Genomic DNA, 22,808 nt, shown 5'->3' on the forward strand with positions numbered 1-22,808 from the left:
CATCCTAGCAAGTGTGTTGAGGCAAGCTGGAGCTAAAATCTGCAGGACGTTGGAGCTCCAGGACTGAGTTTGGACACCGCTGGATTAATTGGATCTTTTATTTATTTATTTTTTTTATTATTTTGAGTCTTTTTTTTATATTAACTCAATGCCACAAGAACGAGAGGTATTACATATTTCTGAAAAAAAAAATATATAACTATATAATATTATATTAAAAAATAAATATATAAAAATAAAGTAAAATTACATTTACATAAAATTACATGTTTTCAGTGCTTTTTTGTTTCGTGATTGTTCTGAAAGATTTACATATACTTTAAAGTCATTTACAAAATGGGCAAACTTGGTTTACATTAAGCCCACTTTTTCTTATGTATATGGTATTTTCCTAACAACATAAACAGATTAAAAATATATTGTCCTTTACAGTTCAAGTTCTCATTACCAGAATAAAACAGTACATCAAATAAACCAATTTCTATCTTAAACTCCATTTTTTTTGTTAATAATTTCAAATCTTTCCAAAATATTTGTGAGTAAACACGAAAAAAAATATGCAAAATTGTTTCTTTTTCTTGACCACAAAATTCACACATACATGAAATATTGAGTTTAAATCTTTCCAAAACATGTTTAGTTGGATAAATTCTATGGAGTATTTTGTACGACACTTCTTTGATCTTGTTATTTAAGCAAAACTTATTTGTCAACTTCCAAGCTTTACTCCAAGAAATATTAGCAAATAATGAAAGCCAAAAATGTCTTGCTGTAGGCAGAGCCAACGAACGGAGAGCATTCTTTATAACCTTACTGTTACGCTTGTTTTAATACATCAGTATTTTCAATGAAAATGTTTTCACAGTGATTACCTTTGTAGGTCTCTTCTGAAAGATTAATTGGATCAATGATTTTTTGTTTGTTTGTTTGACATCACCTCATCTAATCTTCTGACCAATCAAAAGATCTCTAGTGCCTGACATGCCCCGCCCCTTTAAGATATGTATTAGCTATGGGCTGTTTATTTAAAGGGCAGGAGTTACTCTATGTGCTAAAATTGTGCTTGTTAACATTAGTTAATGCAAAGCGAGTAAACAATATAGACTATTTTCATTGACAAAGCTGAATAAATACTGTATAAAATGTATTGTTGATGTCAGTAAATGCATTAACTAATGGACCGTTATTTTAAAGCGCTACTGCAAAGTCTTTTCCACTCTGGATGGACTTATTTGATTGTAAAAATGCAGAAGATACTGTACTATTACTACCTTTTAATACAGCTGGTTTACAAATCGTAAATTAATAATAAAGGTGAACTGAATTCATTCATACAAGAGATTTTTAATATCATGTTTATTCTGCAATGACAAAAATACTACATTTTCAATATAAACAGATGCTACGATCAACTGGACAAAAGAAATATCAAATACAACCTTTCTAAAAGAAAAAAAAAGTAACACCGCGACAACTTTGTGTGATTATAAACGGTTTTAAATACTCCTTTTTATGCCAAATTCAAGGTTTAAAAGTCTTTGCATGCATTTTCGACAAACAAAACAAGCTGGCGTTCAGTATGAGCGACTATAAAAATAAAGCCATCTCTATATTGGCATCAAACATGAGCTTTCGGACAGGTTGCATCACTTATTGTGAATCCGAGAAGAACAAAAACATCAGAAGAAGAAAACACTGCAGGAGAGCTGAGCTGGAGCAAACACACGGAGAAAAACACACCGCAAAACATCAGTGTCTCGTTTCCAGTCCAAATAGCTAACCATTCTTAAATCAAGAAGCATTTTCTAGACAAGAAAAAAATGATCAAGATTAGCCAAGTTTGTCCTTAAATGTGCAAATGAGTCAAGAGAAATGATCTTGCTTTGGGGTTGAAATGAGATGATTTTACTTCAAACTTCCACATGTATGCATGTGTTTGCATGGTGGAATTCTTTATATATATATATATATATATATATATATATATATATATATATATATATATATATATATATCTATATATATATAGATATATATATATATATATATATCTATATATATATATATATATATATATATATATATATATATACATAGCTTGTTTCAGGTCTAAATATCTAACAATTCTTAAATCAAGAGCTTCTTTTTGGACCAGTGAAAATATTTTGCTTTCAATTCTTAAAACATGCTAAATAATCTGCAAATGAGGTAAGTGAAATAGTCTTGATACAAGATTTTCTTACAAGTTTGATCTTCTTTCAAGCCAAATATCCAAAACCTCTAAAATCAAGAAGCATTTTCCAGACAAGAAAACCTTTTTGCCTTGCTTTAAGAGAAAACCTGCTCAAATTTGACTTGATTTGTCTCAAAACCAGCAAAACAACCTGCCATCCTGGTAAGATAAATCATCTAAAAACAAGATTATTAGACCATTGGCAGATTATTGAGCTTGTTCAAAAGAAAAACTGACTTAATTCTGAATACCTGTGGTCTAGAAATGCTTCTTGCCTATTGAGTTGTACATATTTGGCCTAGAAACAAGTCAAAAACTCCAAATAAGAAAAGCATTTTTGTGCACCAAGTAAACAAATATTAATACAAAACCAGTTTATTTGACTTAAAGCAGAGTAGACTGCAAAAAAAGGATTTTATTTTTATTTATTAAAGCTTCCTGGTGTAAAAATGTTTCCATATTTAGACTCAGTAACTCTGAAACCCTTAGAAAAGCATTTTTACATCAAGTAAAATCTCATTTCAACCTGAAAACATGATTACTGCACTGAAAACACAAGCTAAAGACGTTTTCAGATTGGAATTATTTGGTAAGACTTTAGTTTGATGGTCGCTAGTGCACAATTTGTTAATTAAAAGTTGCATTTTAATTACATGCTAATTACTTCTCATTTGAGTATCAATAGTCTGCTTCATATCTGCTGATTCTGCTCCAACATTTAACTCACTTTGCAAGTGCATGTCAACTTACACTAACCCTAACCTAACAGTCTACTTATAATCTAATGAGAATCAGTTGGCATGTAGATGCAATGCAACTTTAATTCAACTAAATGTGTTAAAGTTACCATCAAAATAAAGTGATCTCAATTATTTTACCTACCAAACTTTTGCTTGAGGAAAAACTCACTTAATGTTGACTCATTATTTCTGAAATTACCACTATATTTTCCACTCGTCTATAAAAGCTTCTTGATGTTTATATATGTGGTCTGGAGAGGAGACGTCATCTGTTTGTGCTGTCTAGCTAGCGTCCTCCTGACTTGCGTCCGGCCCATGATCTGGATCTGGAGCGGGATCTGGTCTCGTCCTCCTCATGCTTCAGCTCTTCTGCTGCCGGACTGCGGGATCCAGAGCGGCGGCTCTTCGACTTGTGCTTGGAATTCTGGGAAGGAGAGTGTGAGGAGGATCTGTGGCGTCTGCGGTGGTGGTCCCGAGAGTGGTGTCTGAGAAAAAAACAGGGGTTTATTGTTAGAAAACTGGATTGCAAGGCTCTTCAGAATACTCACAACATCAATCACAACATCTTATTCTCCAATAATCACACCCTCCAGGAGTTCACAATCTCTGAATTAAACACAAAATCAAGCAAATCTAGTTTCTAGACCAGTGGTCACCAAACTTGTTCCTGGAGGTCCGGTGTCCTGCAGGTTTAAGCTCCAACCCCTAATCAAACACACCTGAACAAGCTAATTAAGGTCTTACTAGGTGTACTTGAAACACCCAGGCAGGTGTGTTGAGTAGGGGTGTAACGATACACTCAGCTCACGATATAATGTTCACGATTCGATAAGTATCACGATATTTGGAATAAAAATTTAACTGAAATGCAAATTTTACCAAGTAAACTATTTTTTATGCATTTCTTTTGTTTCAACTTGTTAAACTGAACCTTCTTTAAGAAAATAAATTAAACAGGCCTGTCTCTGGAAAATAAAACAATTTAAAAACTTCTTAAAAAATATTATAAAAATGACAGAGACAAAATTAAGGAACAATTTAAGTAAAGGTGCAAAAAAAATAAGCTTTCTATTCAATTGAATTTAACAGTAAGAGCTTAAGGCTTTGCTTGGTCACTTGCGTTTTTTGTGTGTGCAGAAAATTCCACATTTCCAGGTAATCAGCAGTTCTATAAGATAATCCTGAACTGATGTGTGTCTGTCTGAGAGGTTTTTATGGATGGCTGTCTTCATGTTGGGCATGATGAGTGACAGGGTGGCCGTCTTTTCATTACACAGGACAGTCGTGACTCTTTTCAGCAGTTTAGGCAGGTTTACTATTTCCTCGGCGTCGCTGATGTCGGCGCTATCAAGTGTATCATGTTGACGTGCATTTTTGTGTACCTCTGTACTCAAAAGGGTTAATGCTCGTCGTAATCATAACTCTAAAATGCGATATGATTGTTTAAATAATGTGTACGTTTTCGGTTTAATTTCCACTGCTAAGTGCTGTTCATACTTCCCATGCGGCTCCTGAAAGATCACTCTGTTCCACAAACTGAATGTTGTTTACTACTTTATTAGTCACAACCTGCAGGTTCTGTTCACTGAAGCAGACGCGCGCGTATGGCAAGCCGTTTTAACATTTAAACCTTTGTTCTGACTATCCATAAATATATTCAATTCATATTTAATTAAATTCATTTAGAGATATCTCTAAATATATTTATGGATAGTCAGATCAAAGGTTTAAATGCTAAAACGGCTTGCCATACGCGCGCGTCTATCATAGTCCGCCCTCTGTAGTAACAGCTCACGTCATGTGTGATTTTGCAGCCGCCAATACATTATTATATGCAGACAGAATGACATTTTAGGGTGAATTGTACCTTATAAATACAGTATGTGACTCTTTCAACACCATTAGGAGGTATCCATGTCGCTGTGCAAAGTATGTAAATCACTGTGAAGACTTTAAAACTTAGGATGTTTGACCCAGTATGCGTGTCAAAAAGCGGACGAGTCTAAAGCAATGACTGTACAACCGAAATGTTGCCAGACGTCTGATTTTGAGAGGATGGGCCATCCTCTATTTCAGCTCCACTCATCTTGGTCTGCTAACATTACTGCTGCTGCAATCTGAACTCACATGCGACAGCAGATGGAACGTAGCTCACGTGCAAACAGCTCAACTAATTAGAGAAAACGGACGTCATATCGTAATCAAATCGTCATAACGCCACGATGCATTGTGACATTTTTGCATCGCAATAAATCGTACAACGATAAATTGTTACACCCCTAGTGTTGAGGCAAGTTGGAGCTAAACCCTGCAGGGCACTGGACCTCCAGGAACGAGATTGGTGACCCCTGCTATAGACTAGTGTAGTTTCTCTCAGTGTCTGCTTAATATAAATGACAGAAATCAATGGCTACCAATCATCTTGACCTTTGGTGAATAGTAAGGGAGTAACGATGTATGATGGACTACGAGATCTGCTCCTGTAGCTGCGGCTGCGAGAGCGTCTGATTGGTGAATCATGTGTTAGTTAATGCGGGACCAGCTATGATCAATCATAAGCATGTGATCCTCTTGAAATTAGTTTATAAATAAACTTGACTTAATGAAATGTACTTCCTCTCTTACACACAGGTAACGTGTGCTGGTTTGAGCTCTCGAGTTTACTGCACTGACATCAGTGTTTGTGCAGTATGTTTACCTGTCATTCTCATGGCTTCTGCTTCTCCGGTGTCTGCCGTGTGACCGAGAGCTGCTCAAACAATAAAACAAACAAAATAAGTCACATGCAACTCATCAGAGACGCATAAAACATGAGTTAAAGCTTAGAAAAGGGAAGGTGTCAGCACATTTGAAAATCTAAACTATTACACATATTTTACTCATCAAAAATTGAGTTTTCCAACAACAACAAAAAATTAAGTCACAAATCAGCAGGTTTTTCTATAAAACAAGCTAGGGCTGCTCGATTTTGGTAAAAATCATCATCACGTTTTTCCAATCAATTACTGTTGAAGTCAAAATTATTAGCTCCTGAGAATCTTTTAAAAATAAATATTTCCCAAATTATGTTCAACAGAGCAACGAATTTTAACAGTATTTGCTCTATTTTTTTTCTTCTGGAGAAAGCCTTTTGTTTTGGCTAGAGTAAAAGCAGATTTAAATATTTTGAAACCTCTTAAGGTCAATATTATTAGCCCCTTTTGGCAATATATATTTTTGATTGTCTGCAGAATAAACTACTGTTATATAATGACTTGCCTAATTAAGCCTTTGAATCGCATTTTGAATTTGAATGTTTGCATTTAAAAAAATATCTAGTAAAATATTATGTGCTGTCATCATAGCAAAGATAAAATTAATCGGTTATTAGAAATGAGTGATTAAAACTATTATGTTTGGAAATGTGTTGAAAAAAAAAACTTATTTTCATTAAACAGAAATTGGGGAGGAAAAGGGTTGCTAATATTCAGGAGGGCTGATAATTCTGATTTCAACTGCATATATTATTTTCCTCCCTGCAAAGGAAAGAGAAACAAATACAATAGAATAAAAATATGAAACAAACTGTGCTTTAAGCATCTTCACAGTAAGAAAAACACTTTAGCTACAAAAGTCCTTCAGTAGTCAAGAGCAGAGAGGGTTTTTCTCGTTGTTTTATTAATCATGATAAAACAGGCGGCAGCTGTTGTGCTCTGTCACTTTAATGGTTTCGCTATCACGCGTCTTTTGATCCTCCTCAACTCGTTTGTTTATTACACAAATGAGGGTTAATATGAATAATCACTAAACACTGCGTTTTGACACCTATTTGAACATTAAAGCGCTCACGTTAATGACTTTAGATATGTGTGCTCTCTGCTCGTCGCAATGTGCGAATGAGACCAAGCGCGCTTTTAAGAGCAGTCTTTCGCGCTTTTAAGAGCAACATGTGTACAACTGGAAAGGGGGCAGTAAATAATGGAATAATCGTTTATCTCGATTAATGGTTTTTCATAATCGTTAGAAGCCGAAATCGAAATGGGATTTTCGTTTAATTGCACAGCCCTAAAACAAGGCAAAACTGATTGAGGAATTTGTAGATATTTTGACTTGAACGAAGTTCAAACTTTTGCAGTCTACCCCACTAGCACACTCTTGAGAGTCTAACATTATTAGACAATGAAATTGGATCAAATGTAAAATACCACTGCAGTCTTGATTGTATAACTAATCCAATACATCTATACTAAAGTTACAATTGCTTGTGCCTGAATACTTTAAACTCTCTTGTGCCTAAATGCTTACATGAGCCTTTGTGCAAATGATAAACTGTCACTCCATCATAGTTTACTCTCCTGTGACTCCACAAATCTGATGTGTCTTGAACAGTGGCTCTATAATCCTGAAGGATTCGGATTTCTACCTTCCAATTCATCTCAGCGTGGATCAACGTTTAACCTTCTCTCATCTTCCAGTTTCTGATTATTTTTATTAAATATGATTATTTGGATGAGTATTTAACTTTGAGTTGATTTTAACTAATGATTAAGTAACACTTTGCTTTATGTAAGAATGTTCAGTGTCCTTGCTCCTCTCTTTGTCTGTCTATTTTAACTTTGTTTCCAGGAGACACACAAACCAGGTCATAGGTCATAGAGACCTGCCTCTCTCGCTCTTTTGAGCCAAATCACTGATGCTGAGGAGTGGGAACAACTGGTTCTATTGTCATGATATTGTCTACAGTATTTTAGCTGTTATTATTGTTATTATTTTAAAGTAATTCCATTTTATGCTAGATAGATTTTGTGTGCAGTGAGGATATTGTAGCTGCATGTTGAATAAACCAGGTTTGAACTAGGTTGATAAGTCAGCTGAAAGTACAAGAAACAACCTTGAGTTTCCTCAACAGATTGTCTCTTGCGTCTATGTATGCCTCAATGGTTTATCTTTTTACAGGTCGGAGATCAGCTCGTAATAGTTTAGAGTCGGCCTGACCCCAAAAACCATGCAGCCATCCATATCAGGAGTTAGATGCAATCCCTCATTAACGGACACATTGAGATTTGTCTTTTTGCTTTAACAAATGAGAACTAACGATTGATGACCAACTAAACTTCTCTGACCACATTTCTAGAACTGCTCGATCTTGCAGATTCACTCTCTATAACATCAGAAAGGTCCGACCCTTCCTATCTGAACATGCAGCTCATCTCCTTGTTCAAGCTCTTGTTCTCTCCAAACTGGACTATTGCAACTCTCTACTAGCCGGGCTTCCAGCTAACTCTATTAAACCTCTTCAGATGCTTCAGAACGCAGCAGTACGAGTGGTCTTTAATGAACCTAAAAGAGCACATGTCACTCCGCTGCTCATCCGTTTGCACTGGCTGCCAGTTGCTGCTCGCATCAAATTCAAAGCTCTGATGTTTGCTTACAAAGCGACTTCTGGCTTTGCTCCTTCTTATCTGCTCTCACTTCTGCAGATCTATGTGCCCTCCAGAAACTTGCGTTCTGTGAATGAACGTCGCCTCGTGGTTCCATCCCAAAGAGGGAAAAAATCACTTTCCCGAACTCTCACATTCAATCTGCCCAGTTGGTGGAATGAACTCCCTAACTGCATCAGAACGGCAGAGTCACTCGCTGTCTTCAAGAAACGACTAAAAACCCAACTATTCAGTCTCACTTCACTTCCTAATCTTCAATTGCCTCTCTGGCTCCACCGCTAACTGTATTACAAATAAATAAATAAAAATTACTAATGCTTTCCTTCTTAGACTTCACACACCTGAAACTTGCCTACAGCACATATTCATTTTTGCTCTCATAGTTGTGTAAATTGCTTCCTTGTCCTCATTTGTAAGTTGCTTTGGATAAAAGCGTCTGCTAAATGACTAAATGTAAATGAACTGTTTACCTGGATCACACCTTTTCTGGACTTGTGTAAAGAGTATGATTGCTGCATTGTTGTACTGTAAGTCAAAGCGGCCCAGAAACTCATTGCAAGTGTTGAATCTGGCTTCTGCTGAAGAATCTTCAGTAAACTTTATATATTTATTTATTTGAATCTCTGACTCCAGCTCTTCTTCATCTGACAAACTGGTCATTCTTTGGGTTAAAACTGTAAATTACCCCTTAAATCCCAACATATAAACTCAACATTGAGTGTCCTGCGATGTGTCTATTGCGGATTAACACATTGCAATATCGATGCTGAAACCATATATTGAGCAGCCCTAATAGAGACATCACAGCTTGTGGGAGAGTCCCAATAACACATGAAACCCAGGATGTGTGTGTGTGTGTGTGTGTGTGTACTGACTCTCTGGGGCTGGCTGATCTGCGAGTGCGACGCTCGTATGATGGACTGCGAGATCTGCTCCTGTAGCTGCGGCTGCGAGAGCGTCTGCGTCGTCCGTCACGCTCGTAGTCGTCGTACCGTGATGGAGAATGCTTCTCTTTCGTCTTCATCTGATTGGGAGCTGAAACACACAAATTATTATTATTAGACAGCATTATTACATCTCATTTGATTGTTATTGAATTTAATAAAAGTACTACATTGAACATGCATTTAATACTCATTGAAATAATACTCATTTAAAACCGTAGTGTTACTGGGAACTTCTATGATAAATTATAATAAAACACATAGTTTTATCTTATTTATTTTATTATGTTTTGTCATTTTTAACTCGGAATGAAAAATAAGACAATTACATAGAAAAAAAAAAGATATTTATTTGATTCATTTTATTATTTTTAAACGGAGAAAAGATTTGATAATTAATGAATCCACTTCAAACATTACCTGCTGCAAACTATAGCACTATACTCCTTTTTTATTTCATTCAGATTTTCAACAGAATGATGAATGCATATTATACAACAGTTCTGTCTGGTTCTTGAATCTGATTGGCCGACTGCCGTGTGATATGCTGCCAGTAACAGCCCTCGTCCAGCCTCTGAACCCTTCACCCATGTGTATTACTCCACCCACATACAGAAACAAGCAGAGGACACTCTACAGTCTGACAAATATTGCAGCTGTTGGACAACATCATGAACTTTTGAGGCTTTTTTTTGTTGATAATGTAGTTGTTTAGATTGCAGCTATGCAGTTTATTTATAAGGATAGTGCCTATTTTAAATATTTATAATTTCTGAGAGACAGCACGTCAGCAGGCATTAGCCTGTCTTTGAGCAAAGACGACTGACTATATTCATCCTTAAGATGGCAACAGAGACGCATAAGCCCTTAGAACAGGGATCACTAAACTTGTTCCTGGAGGGCCGGTGTCCTGTAGATTTTACCTCCAACACTAATCAAACACACCTGAACAAGCTAATTAAGGTCTTACTAGGGATACTTGAAACACTCAGACAGGTGTGTTGAGACAAGTTGGAGTTAAACCCAGCAGGGACACCGGCCCTTCAGGACCGAGATTGGTGACCCCTGCCTTAGAGGATGAAAAAAAGCATGATTTCAAACTACAGCTGATCAAATCATTATTGAACTGGTAAATGACTTTCTAAGTCGATCTCTCTCTTTTAAATGTTGTAGTGCTGTATTTATTCCATAGTAATATTGTGATCTCCCGATTGCAACAGAGAAATACTGGGAAACTCTGGCTGTTCAGCCAAATTATCTTAAAATGTGAGCACAATCAGCTGTTTTGTCATCACTTTAAGGCTGATTTATACTTCTGCGTCAAACGCCGGCGTATGCTAGGGCGCTGACGCACAGCCCTTCGCCGTGGCTCTCGGCATCACTGACGTGCACCTCTCAAAAAAATGTAACTACACGTCGCAACAACGCGTAGCGTAAGCTCTGTGATTGGTCGGCTTGGTAGCGCTGACGAGTCTGGGCGGGACCGAGAGCCGCGCGAATGGCGCGAGCGATTGTTTACAAGTGTGGAGTCCCGTGAAGGAGCTCCGGATGGAAAGTTTTGTTTTGTGTTTACCTCATAGTTAAAGTTGCTGCACGTCCGCCGGTTCCTGCCTCAAAATGAGCGAGTTTGACCCACTTGTACATCCCGGAAGTGTTCAGGAAAAGCAAAAAAGCAGAGAAGAAACTCGACACAGAGGAACATTTACACCTCACTGCCAACTAGCGTTTCAGAAGTGTTAATGCAGACCGACAGAGACAGCGCGCAAAGGTATAAATGCACAGCCACGCGCGTTGCCTGCGCCATGGGTTACGCCGGTCACTTGACGCAGAAGTATAAATCAGGCTTCAGACATTACGCTAGAGAACCAAACACTAGCTCTAAAGTGACGTTTGCGAAGTATCAACGGCTTCTGCTGTTCTGACGTCAGCTGCAGGTGTAAAATTATAGACTTAAAGCCTATGCGATGGCATTATTGTGATGTTTTATGTAAACAACCTTCTTAGTTTTGTTAGTTTTATTAAATGTAATTATCTTAAATTGTTTTTTAAATGTTTAAATTATCATGTTCCAATCCTGTTTTCTGATCTAATAGTAGGCATCAAACCTCTTACAGAGTTACACGAGCAACTGCTAATGGTGACTGTCTAGTGCCAAAGTGTAAGACCTCCTTTGGTCAATCTGTCTTCTCTGTAAAGGGAGCCAAACTGTGCCAAACTACTAAATATTTTTAGTAGTGTTCTTAAAAAGTGGTTGAAAACAAAATAGCAGTGTTTGCACAAATAGTTTATAATTGTTGTGGAATTTTTAATAAACAGTGGTCCCTGGCTTTAACACAGTTAAAAATCATTGTGATGTTTTATGTAAACATAACCTTATTAGTTTTGATAGTTGTTTTTTTAAATGTTTAAAAAAATCATGTGCCAATGCTGTGTTCTGATCTAATTAGTAGGCATCAAACCTCTCAGAGTCATATGAGCAACTGCTAATGGTGACTGTCTAGTGCCAAAGTGTAAGACCTCCTTTGGTCAATCTGTCTTCTCTGTAAAGGGAGCCAAACTGTGGAATGGTTTACCTGTTAGCCTAAAATCAGAAAGTCATATAAATATTTTCAGTAGTGTTCTTAAAAAGTGGTTGAAAACTAAATAGCAGTGTTTGCACAAATAGTTTACTGTTAGTTTGTTGGATCGTGTCGCCTTTGCTTTTGCCTTCAGTAATTTTATGTAAAGCATTGTAGTGTTGTGTATATGCATTTATTATATTTCCATTTTATCAATTTTTAAGCTTCCTGTGGACGGGTGTTGAGAGTTAGCAAGTTTCCTAAAACACTTAAACATGTCCATGTCAAATAAATAAATAAAATGTGAATGAGTGGAGGAAGAAAGTAGTTCCTAATAAAAAGAGTTTTAGACTCTTCGTGTTGGATTTTATTATTTATATACACGACTGTGCCGTCGAACTGTTGTATAAAGGCAATATCACACTCGTAGCAGTGCAATATGGTTGTATATCGTCACTTGTAATCGACTTTTTTCCCATACATTTACACACACACCAAATTATGTTGCATTAATGTGCAAATTAACTATGCATACGCTTTTACAGCGGTAATATCTGCATTATTTACACCTTCATATTTCACAGATATTATTCCCAGATTTTCTTTTAATAATCATTTTTAGGGTAGTGGAAATTATAGGCAGGTAGGGAGCTGAGAGAGGAGAACAGGAAGGCTGTTGGCACTAACCACATTTTTCAGATGCTGACTGCAGTATAATAATGTTCATCTTTCATGAAGCTGCTTTGGAACAAGTTTTGTGAATTGCACAAGTACAAATAAACTTGTATTGAAACTCAAATTGTAATCAGTGTCAAAGTTACCATATATGGTTGTAAAAAATAACTTCACATTTATTCATATACTTCCGGTCAAAAGTTTGGGGTCAGAAGGATTTTAAATGTTTTTTTTATTATTATGACAGGACAGCATTCAGACAGGAAAGCATTGGGAGCGTAAAATGGGAAAGGGTCGTCAAATGACCTTGAGCCGGGAATCGAACTTGAGTCGCGGTGAGCACGTTGGTGCTATGTGCTACTGGTGCTGACGGATTTTTAAATGTTTTTGTTACGGCTCAGTATCTGTGGCTGTGGTGTTTGTTTTCTCTCTCCCTCCTCTACCTGTCATTTTTTTAGGTTCGCCCAGTTCATCTACACATTGGCTAAGCTAGATGCCAGTCATCATTACCATTACGATGACGTCATCAATGACCAATCACAAGCGCACTTCCCCACTGTAAAAGGAAGCCGGCTCAAGAAAGATAGCTTGCTTTTTGCTTGCTCACTGTTGTGTGTTTTGCTGGATGGCTTGACAGTTTCTTGTGCTATAATCATTTGTGCTGAAATCGTCTTCAAAGGGTGTTTTAATTGGGTTTTCTCTATGATTATCAGATACACAATATCTATATATACACAATAGGAACAGGGTAGATGTCACATGACCTACATGTTGCTACACATAGGAGATACCAATATATTATACACACTAGTTTTGAAGTGTGCGCCACTAATTGTAAGTTTTGTTTATGTTTTTGGTTAGAAGTGTAGTTTAGACAGGGTGTGAAAACGCTGAAGACTTTTCTTTCTCTTTCTTTTATTAGATAGTATAGAGATTGTGGGTTCTAGTTAGAGTTGTGTTTTGTTATATTATTTTCTTTTCTTTGGCGCCACTTTTGTTCCTCCTCCCGTTTATTACAACTATTTATTTACTCTTGTTTTCTTTATTTTGTATACACTCTGTTTATCATTTATTCACTTTGTTAAATAAACACAAGTATTTTGGCATACTTTGGTTGTTTGTCTGCTCCATTGCCGCCACCATTCATAAAAAGGGTCCTCAATTTTAAATGTTGCGTTAACCCGAGCGTTTCCATCTTAAATAACCGTGACAGTTTTCAAATAAGCTTCTCCTGCTCACCAAGGCTGCATTCATTTGAGCAAAAATACAGCACACATTGTCAAATTGTGAAATGTTATTGAACTATAAAATAATAGTTTAAACAAAGTTTATTATTTAATTAAATAATTTATTCCAGTGATTAATTGATGAATTTTCAGCTTCATTACTTCAGTCTTCAGAGTCACATGATCATCTGAAATCCCTCTAATCTTATTTACTACTATTATTATTAATGGTGATAGTAATAAAAGCAATAATGACTGATTTCATTTGAAACTACATACAATAAGAAAGCAGTTATTTACAATTTTAATGAATCTTTAATTTATTAACATTTAATAAATGCTGCCTTGGAAAAATAAAACATGAAAAATAAAACTGACCCCAAACTTTTGACCGGTAGTGTGTGCTTCAATACTACAGAGAAAGAATAAAAAACCTTCAGTATTTTATATGAATATACATCATAACATATCCAACTCCACCACATTCAGGGACAATTTGAAAGATCCCAAAACTCCCACAAAAACCACGTATTAACCTTTACTTCTATCATTTCTTACATCCATTTATAAACGCATTCAGGTTTTCTAGCTTGAATTTAATTTTGAGTAGAACAAACTATATATATATATTTATAATTAAATTCTTTTATATGCATACTCTTCCTGTCTCCTTGAGCGAACTGTATCTCGATCTGCCGTCCGCAGATCCACTTCCTATCCAGGTTATGAAGCGCATCCTCTGCGTCCCGAACGTCCTCAAACATGCTGCTGCTGTTAAGGCTTTGCATTGAGAACAGACTGATACACACACACTACACTCTAGATCAACATCAGCTTCATATGCAGAAACAATATCAATAATCAAAAAGCAAAACACAAATCATCATCATCTCATTTCATTGTGAGAAACGGCATCAGGGGAATGTGCTGGGTGAAATCAGCATCACAATTACCAAAAGAAAATTCTTATTGAATTTTAAGTGTATATAAGAGTGTTTCTACAACTTCAGGCACTTTTATGAGAAGAAAAAGACAGAAAAATATCTGCTGCAGGCATATATACAAATAGATATGAGATTATTAAATAAAAAACTGCATAAATATAGGTGTTATTTTATAATATATATTCATTACACTATTGATGGGAGTTATAACAAGACAAAGCTGTTTATAAACAGAATATCTGGATGTCGTTTTTAAATAAACAAATAACAATACTGACTGCAATCAAAATAGTAAAGAAGGTGAAAGTGGTCTATGAAGACTTGTGTTGTACAGTTTATTGTGTAAAACAGTACCGTTACAGCAATTATACTATTACCACATGTATAAAATAAAATGCTTATTAGAGCTGGTCGATTTGGCCTAAAATCAAGATCTCAATTAATTGAAAATTTCAACGCAATTACAATTAATGAACGATTATTTTATTTATTTATTTACATTTTTTGCCCTCATAGTTCTAAAGTGATGTTAGTGAAGTAGGAATGGTTTCTGCTGTTCTGTAGTGCGCTGCAGATGTGAATGAATGGCACGAGAACGTAGTTCCTCTTACAAACATATTTTGAGGCTTTCCGTGTTTGATTTTCTTTTTTAAACAGTAACTGTGCAATATCACAGAGTAACAGTGCGATGTGACTGTATATCGTCACTGGTGGGACACTTTTGCCTCCCACCAGTGCTGATATACAGCCATAATTCCACTGCTACTTGTGTGATATTGCTCATGTGTGTGTGTGTGTGTGTGTGTGTGTGTGTGATATTGCTCGTGTGTGTGTGTGTGTGTGTGTGTGTGCACGCGCGCACACACACACACACACACACACACACACACACACACACACACACACACACACACACACACAGTTGAAGTCAAAATTATTATCCCCCCTTTGAATTATTTTCTGGTTTTGAAATATTTCCCAAATGATGTTTAACGGAGTAAGGAAATTTTCACAGTATATATGATAATATTTTTAATCGATACTTATTTGTTTCATTTCGGCTAGAATAAAAGGCAGTTTTTAATTTTTTAAAAACAATTTTAAGGACAATATTATTAGCTCCTTTAGGCATTTTTTTTTCGATAGTCCACAGAACAAACCATCATTATACAGTAACTTGCCTAATTATCCTAACCTGCCTAGGTACCCTAATTACGGGGAAAAAATAAACAGGGGGGCTAATAATTCTGACTTCAACTGTATATACACACACACATACATACATACATGCATGCATACACACACACACACACACACACACATACATACATACATATATATATATATATATATATATATATATATATATATATAAATATATATATAAATATATATATAAATATATATATATAAATATATATATATAAATATATATATATAAATATATATATGATTCAAAAATAATTGAAAAAAACACACACTATCTACTATCTATGATTATTTACTTTACGTTGAACAACTGAAATAAAACCCACATTGCCTAAAACAGTCACTCATTCTTATAAAAAAAAAGTGAAAATAAATAACTTGCACTTTTGGAAACAAAATAATTTTTTTTCATATTAAAAGTAGAAAAAAAGCAGTATCTTCTAAATAAATTAACAGTTGTATATCTTGTAAATAATATTTAACTGCATTTATTGAATCTTCTGTAAACAAACATTTTAATGTAAATAATAATTTTACAGTAATGGAAAATTTGCCGTCTCAAGGCTTTTCTGGTGCAGCTTCCAATCATAGTCAATGTCGTGCAAACACGCGATGTATAGTTACATTTTATGAAAGGTGTGCAGGTTTGCGACCGCTGGAAAAATGATCTCGATTATATCTCGATTATTTCTCAATGTCCATTTCGATTAGTTTCCGATTAATCGCTCACCCCTAATGTTTATTATATACTTTATTATGCTTTTAAATGCATTATTATACTTTTTATATATAAAATTCCCTTTTTCATCTTCCTGGTAACAATTTAATGCTACATTTTTTGGATCATTTCTAGATAAGTGACAATACTGATGCTGCCATGTATATTCATTACAGCCATTTTATTGATGTGTTTATAGCTATTTTCCTTTTCTTTCATCATTTTCAAATCAAAATAAGTGAAAATTACAGTAAATTTAAAATACATAATTATGCTAATGTATATTTGATATTATTGCTATTATATAACATTTGTTTCCAAGACAACACTTACTCTAAGATTATATAATTAGATTAGATAAGTTTAACATCAGCTTTTCAACAGATGGATGGATATGCATGAGATATTGTAAGTCTAAGGAACTTGTGCATTGGTACAGAGAGTGTTCAGTGCCTGCAGTTGCAGAAACAGCCATCAGTCAGCATCAAACGCATTACAGATATGACCTGTGTACAGAAATCATCATGATCGTGTGCTCTGTGATGTAGGATACAGCATTAAACGGGTCGGTTACCTTTAACATGCTTGAGCTTTGACTTGAGCTTGATCTTTACTTGACTTGGAGACTCAGACTGGGCCCAATAACCTTTAGTCTGCTCCTCTTTCTGCGCTCAGACCGAGGCCGAGGCTCCAATTTTGGTCCCCTTTGAATCTTCAAGCTTTACCTTTCTCTTTATCTTTCTCTTTGTCTTTGTCTTGAATCTACTCTACATCGGCCCTTTTAAATATTCTCTTTCTTGGGAAGGTCTCCAGAACTGTATGTCTTTACATTTTCTGAGACAACAACAGAGGAAATAGATCGGTTAGCAGACAAACATCGCAAATGTTCACCGCTAATCATGCTTTCAGAGGAATCACACGCAAAAATGCTGATTCTGACATTAATGTTTAGCTACAATCAAAGTCAATGGAGCTGTGTGGAAAAAAAAAGGACAGTTTGACAAGTATGTGGGACAACAATGTACTTTTGAGGTTTTTTAGGCGAGAATGTAGTTGTTTAGATTGCAACTACGCAGTTTATTTATAAGACTAGTGCCTATTTTAAATATGTTAAATATATATTTTTAATATATTTTAAATATAAGTGCCTTTTTCGTATACTGTAGTGCTGTATTTATACCATAGTAATCTTCTAGTGTTTGCTTTGCCTTGGATTTTTCAGGGATAATTATAGTGAAATCTCTATTGCAACAGGGAAATACTGGCAAATCTCTGTAGACTGATGGCATTTCATGCTGTTCAGCTTTATAATCTTAAAATGTGAGCAAAATCAGCTGTTTTGGCATCACTTCAGACATTAGTCATTCAAACACTAGCTTTAAAGTGATGTTGGTGAACGAGCAATGGTTTCTGCTGTTCTGAGGTCAGCTGCAGATGTGAATGAATGGCGGAAGAAAGTAGTTCCTCAAAAGGATTTTTAGACTACATGTTTGATTAGCTTTTTTATATACATGATTATGTTGTCAAACTGCTGTATAAAGGCAATATCACACTCGTAGCAGTGTGATATGACTGTATATCGTCACTGGTGGGACACTAAGGCAATAAGGCCATCACACATCTCCCACTAGTGCCGATATACAGCCATATCGCACTATTACTCATGTGATATTGCTCGTATATAGTACATGTGATAGAAGCAAAACTATTTTGGTAAAAAATATATTTTAATTTATATATAATTTTTATCATATACACATTTTATATCTAAACAAACATTCTCTCAAATATATGCCAGCACGTGTGTATTTATATCTACATAATAAGTATACACATCACACACACACACTTTTATTTGGTATGTGATTAATCACAATTAATTTTTGCCCAGCACTATAAGTACATCAATCATGTGTGTGTGTGTGTGTGTGTGTGTGTGTGTGTGTGTGTGTGTGTGTGTGGGTGTATTAAATAATTTTTATTTTATTTTAAATGAAATAAATTAAGATGCAAATATTAGCATTAAAATTTAAAAGTAATATAAAATATATTTATGCCACTTTTTTTTCTCTTATAAATATAAAAATCATTATATAAAAGCATTATAAAGCATATATATTAATAATAATATTTATAATAAGTATATGATTATAACATTTATAATAATCAAAATATAATTTTAGTCAAACTAATTTAGTCAAAAACTGTGGAAACATGGTTATGAAATCTCACAATAATAACTATTATTTTTATTTTACTAATCTTATTACAAAACAAACATGTATATTTGCATTTCACTATTTTTATGAACAAAAATAAATAAATAAATAAAATAAATCGGAATGTAAAATTTTTAATTATTGATATTAACCAAAAAAAGGTGTGATTGAATTAAAATACATTTCTGAAGTACAAAAACTGAAATATTTGTTTGGGAGTACGTTTTACAAGAAAATACCATTTATGACTTCTTAGAGTGATACATTTAATACATTTAATAAGGATTATAGCACATGATTCACAGTTTAAAATAAATAAATATATTTTTTATTCATATACAAGCGAAGCTAATTACTTTATTATTTTATACAAATAATAGTCCATGCTTTATACTAATACAAGTTTTTTTTAAATAAAAGTCAGATGAGTTCGCTAACATGCTGAACAGCTCCATCCCCTTTCATCACGTATAAAAGAGTTTTCATTTCACACAAACAGAACTAAAAGGCTGAACAGATAATGACAGAATGCTGATTTTTGCATGAACGATCCCTTTAAAAGCTCACAGTTTTAGTCTCTCTCTTACACATTTGTCTACAAAGGATATTGTACGTATGCAAATCCTCTTGGTCGGCGTGAATAGAAGTCAACAGGAATGTAGACATCTACTATAGGCCCGTAACGACCAAACTCACGACGCAAATCCTCTGGCCTAAAGCACCATGAAACGACAGAATATTCATTCGTCTGTCTGAGAGCGTTTCCCACAGTGCTTTGAGGACAACAAACTCATATCAGCTGCCTCTGAAGCGCTCATAATTACCAAAAACACATCATGCTTAAAGGTGCTGTATGTAAGATTGACACCTAGTGGTTGAACTAGATATTGCAGTCCAAATTCAAAATATTGGATTTTTTTTCACCCAGCCCCCTCCTCAGACTAAAAGAGATACAAAAACAAAAGAAAGTTTCCCATTCATTTACCCATTTAATTGACATAATCGGAAAAATCCCAGCCTTATTCAATACCATTATAGAAATCACCATAGACCACAGATTCAGCTCAAAATCTGCTGTAATGTTCTACTGAAAAAAAAACTTTGAAGACCTGTGGGTGAGTAAATCAATGAGAAATTTATTTTTGCGTAAACTAGAATGTTGGATTTCTGACTCTGACCGCTTTCGTTTAGCAGCTTACATGACTGAAATGAAATATGCTGATTTGTTTTCCACCAACTGGCAACCCAGGGTGCTGAAATATAACTGGGTAAACTGGCAGTGGGCGGAGTTACAGATCAAAACAAAGACAAATACTGAAACTAAGCAAACTTTTAAAGAATAACTGACTTTAGCGATGTTTCTCAGACAAACACGTCTGTTCATTTAGCATGTTTCTGAAATATCTGCAAATATTTACACTTACAGGAGAATCAAAAACTTACACACAGCACCTTTAACTGGCAAATTCATAGTGAAGTAGTAAACTATCTATAACACTGAGCTTCATGAGTTTGCAAATGATGGAACAGAATCAGCATTCACTCACAGATTGTGCCAAACAATGTTATTATAGATAAAAAAAAACTCTTAAAAGCATGTCAACTGAAAGAAAAGCTGAAATTTTAGATTTTTGAAAAATGTTTTTAAATAAAACTAAGCAATTGGTAACACTGAAAACTACACAAATAAAATTAGATAAGGTAAAGATCAGAAGATGTCATCAACCACTGATAGATTTACATAAAATAATTGCCCTGCTGAAAAATCCAGCTTAAACCAGCCTGGGCTGGTTGGCTGATTTTAGCTGGTTGACCAGCCTGGTTTTAAAGGGGTTTTGGCCATTTCCAGGCTGGTTTAAGCTGGACATAGCTGGTTTTGGCTGGGCTCCCAGCCTGGCTAGGCTGGTCAAGCTGGTGTTAGCTGGTCATCTCCCAGCCTGACCAGCTTAGACCAGGCTGGAAATGGCTGGAAACCAGCCTGGAAGTGGCCAAAACCCCTCTAAAACCAGGCTGGTCGACCATCTTAAACCAGCCAACCAGCCTAAGGCTGGTTTAAGCTGTTTTTTTTTAGTTGGGTGATAATAAAAACGTAATCTGAAATTTAAAAGGTACTATTAAAAATGTAACCAAAAAGCTCAATTTAAAATTATTTAAAATAACTATATAACTTTGAGACACAAATTAAAACAAAAAACTGGAAAAAAGGAAATTATAAAAAGCTAAATATTACAACAGAACAAAACATCTATATATGAGCAACTCCATGCAAATGTCAACCTTGCCATGAAAAAATAAAGGTTTTAACTAAAATGGAAACAGTTTCTGGGTCTTTTGGGTAAGCAAGTATTTACAGTACTTTAGAAATACTCAAAAATGCATCCGTCAATGTTTTCAAACTATTCTTTCTGATTTACCAAAGTCACACAAGTGGCAACTTCACATCCATAACAACACGTTTTCATCATAAATCTGAAAATATTAAATAAAATAAAGTCAATCATTTTTGTTTTATAGAGAGCCAACTCTTCTCAATACTAATCCTTTAGATTATTATTGTTTCTTTTGGGTTGTGCAGTTTAATTCACAGAATTTCTACAAAGTATGTTGTCTACTGTAAACTCGCAGACTTTTTTTGTCCCATCCATAATGTATGTTTAGTTTCCTTATTTAAAATACAAAACATGTTTACAGATTGATATTTTTCTGGTCCCTTAATTCTGTGGTCAGTTGTTCAGGAAAATATAAACAAAAGTTTCAATATAATCTTAACATATACTTTAGTTTTTACTGCAAATGTCGCATGCATAACGCTGGAATTGCTCATATATATATTTTTAAACCTTCAAAAGAAAACATAAAGCTGCTAAATAACTGATTGTGGATGATTTTACATTTTCATTCTCATCATTATTGGCACATTTTTAAATGCTTCGTTTTTATACATCAGCTTACAATACAAGATACTTTCTGGAAACATAAAAGCATAAAACTTTGACCAGACAAGAACATTAATTAAATAAACATGCATGAACACCTACAGCAGTTTAGTTTCAGTTAGTAAACACTTCTAACTAGTAGTGGGTTAAAGATGCAATGCAAAGCAAATGCTATAATAACAGACTGTAATATTAGTCTCGTGTTATAAAATTAAAGTCTGTAATTCATTATGTATGCATAGCTCATTAATATGCAAGTGTCTAATTACAGGCATATAATGAAGGAAACCCATTCCTGCTGCAAATATTAGAGTAAACATTTAATATGCGAGACAAACAGAATAATTATGTATTAATTAGGCCTTTAATATATTTGATCAGATTAGCAAGGAGAACAAAACTCGGCCAAGCGCAAATTAGACATTAGCCATTCACTAGTAAGCCAATTTATTTTATACGTATCTATAAATGATGCTTGACCGTGGTGTATTTTATTGCATATGCTCTATTTTATTTTAGTTATAGAGGTTTTGAAAGACACAGAAGCGGTTGTTAGCATTAGCATCTCTCTCGCACGGCAGCTAACGTTACTAACTTAAATAGCGTCAGTCCTCGCGCGGCTACTAACCTGCTGTCGTCGGAGATGTTTCTGATGAACAGGGAGGTGTTTGGAGGTCTCATATATCTCGCCATGATGATTAAAAACTGCAACTTTCAGATCCACAAACACACAGGCCGCACTCCAGAACAAGCTGCACACGTACACAACGCGCCACACACTCACGAGCAGCAAAGCGCATGCGCCGCACACGACGTCACCACCATGTTACTTTCTATTGGTCTTGAGCACCCATAACCGGAGCACCCGGAGGAAACCCACGCCAATACGGGGAGAAAATGCAAACTCCACACATAAATGTCAGCTGACCCAGCCAAGGCTAGAACCAGCGACTTTCTTGATGTAAGGCGATCGTCCTACTCACTGC

At 35.1% G+C, this 22,808-nt stretch overlaps 2 protein-coding genes across 7 annotated transcripts in view; one reads left to right on the plus strand and one right to left on the minus strand.

The window, feature by feature from the left end:
- fabp10a (fatty acid binding protein 10a, liver basic) overlaps positions 1–22,808 on the plus strand; it is a 141,764-nt gene that overhangs the window by 5,279 nt on the left and 113,677 nt on the right. The gene's annotated exons all lie outside the window — the stretch shown is intronic.
- Positions 1,325–22,588, minus strand: srsf10a (serine and arginine rich splicing factor 10a). 6 transcript variants are annotated; one of them, XM_087288257.1, is made up of 7 exons: positions 22,451–22,588; positions 17,242–17,501; positions 14,455–14,576; positions 9,269–9,428; positions 5,672–5,722; positions 3,116–3,458; positions 1,325–1,805 (listed from the first exon to the last, which is right to left on the minus strand). In XM_087288257.1, exons 3-6 carry the CDS (start codon positions 14,558–14,560, stop codon positions 3,260–3,262), a joined length of 516 nt encoding a protein of 171 aa, XP_087144383.1. In that variant the 5' UTR covers positions 14,561–14,576; positions 17,242–17,501; positions 22,451–22,588; the 3' UTR covers positions 1,325–1,805; positions 3,116–3,259. The 6 variants fall into 6 exon arrangements, with proteins under 6 accessions (XP_087144383.1, XP_087144384.1, XP_087144385.1 ...); XM_087288258.1 differs by having other exon boundaries at positions 14,455–14,561; positions 17,221–17,501; XM_087288259.1 differs by lacking the exon at positions 17,242–17,501 and adding an exon at positions 19,500–19,599 and having other exon boundaries at positions 14,455–14,561.

This window comes from Danio rerio, chromosome 16 (assembly GCF_052040795.2).
Source record: "Danio rerio strain M-AB ecotype USA chromosome 16, GRCz13ab, whole genome shotgun sequence".
NCBI classification, from domain to species: domain Eukaryota; kingdom Metazoa; phylum Chordata; class Actinopteri; order Cypriniformes; family Danionidae; genus Danio; species Danio rerio.

Bases quoted from the DNA above. Each gene is read 5' to 3' on its own strand.
- srsf10a (XM_087288255.1), bottom strand. From the start codon at position 22,515: ATGGCGAGATATATGAGACCTCCAAACACCTCCCTGTTCATCAGAAAC. The intron at 19,600-22,450 runs GTTAGTAGCCGC...ATGGTGCTTTAG, and splicing joins AACATCTCCGACGACAGCAG to GCCAGAGGATTTGCGTCGTG. The intron at 5,723-9,268 runs GTCAGTACACAC...TTGTTTGAGCAG, and splicing joins AGATCAGCCAGCCCCAGAGA to CTCTCGGTCACACGGCAGAC.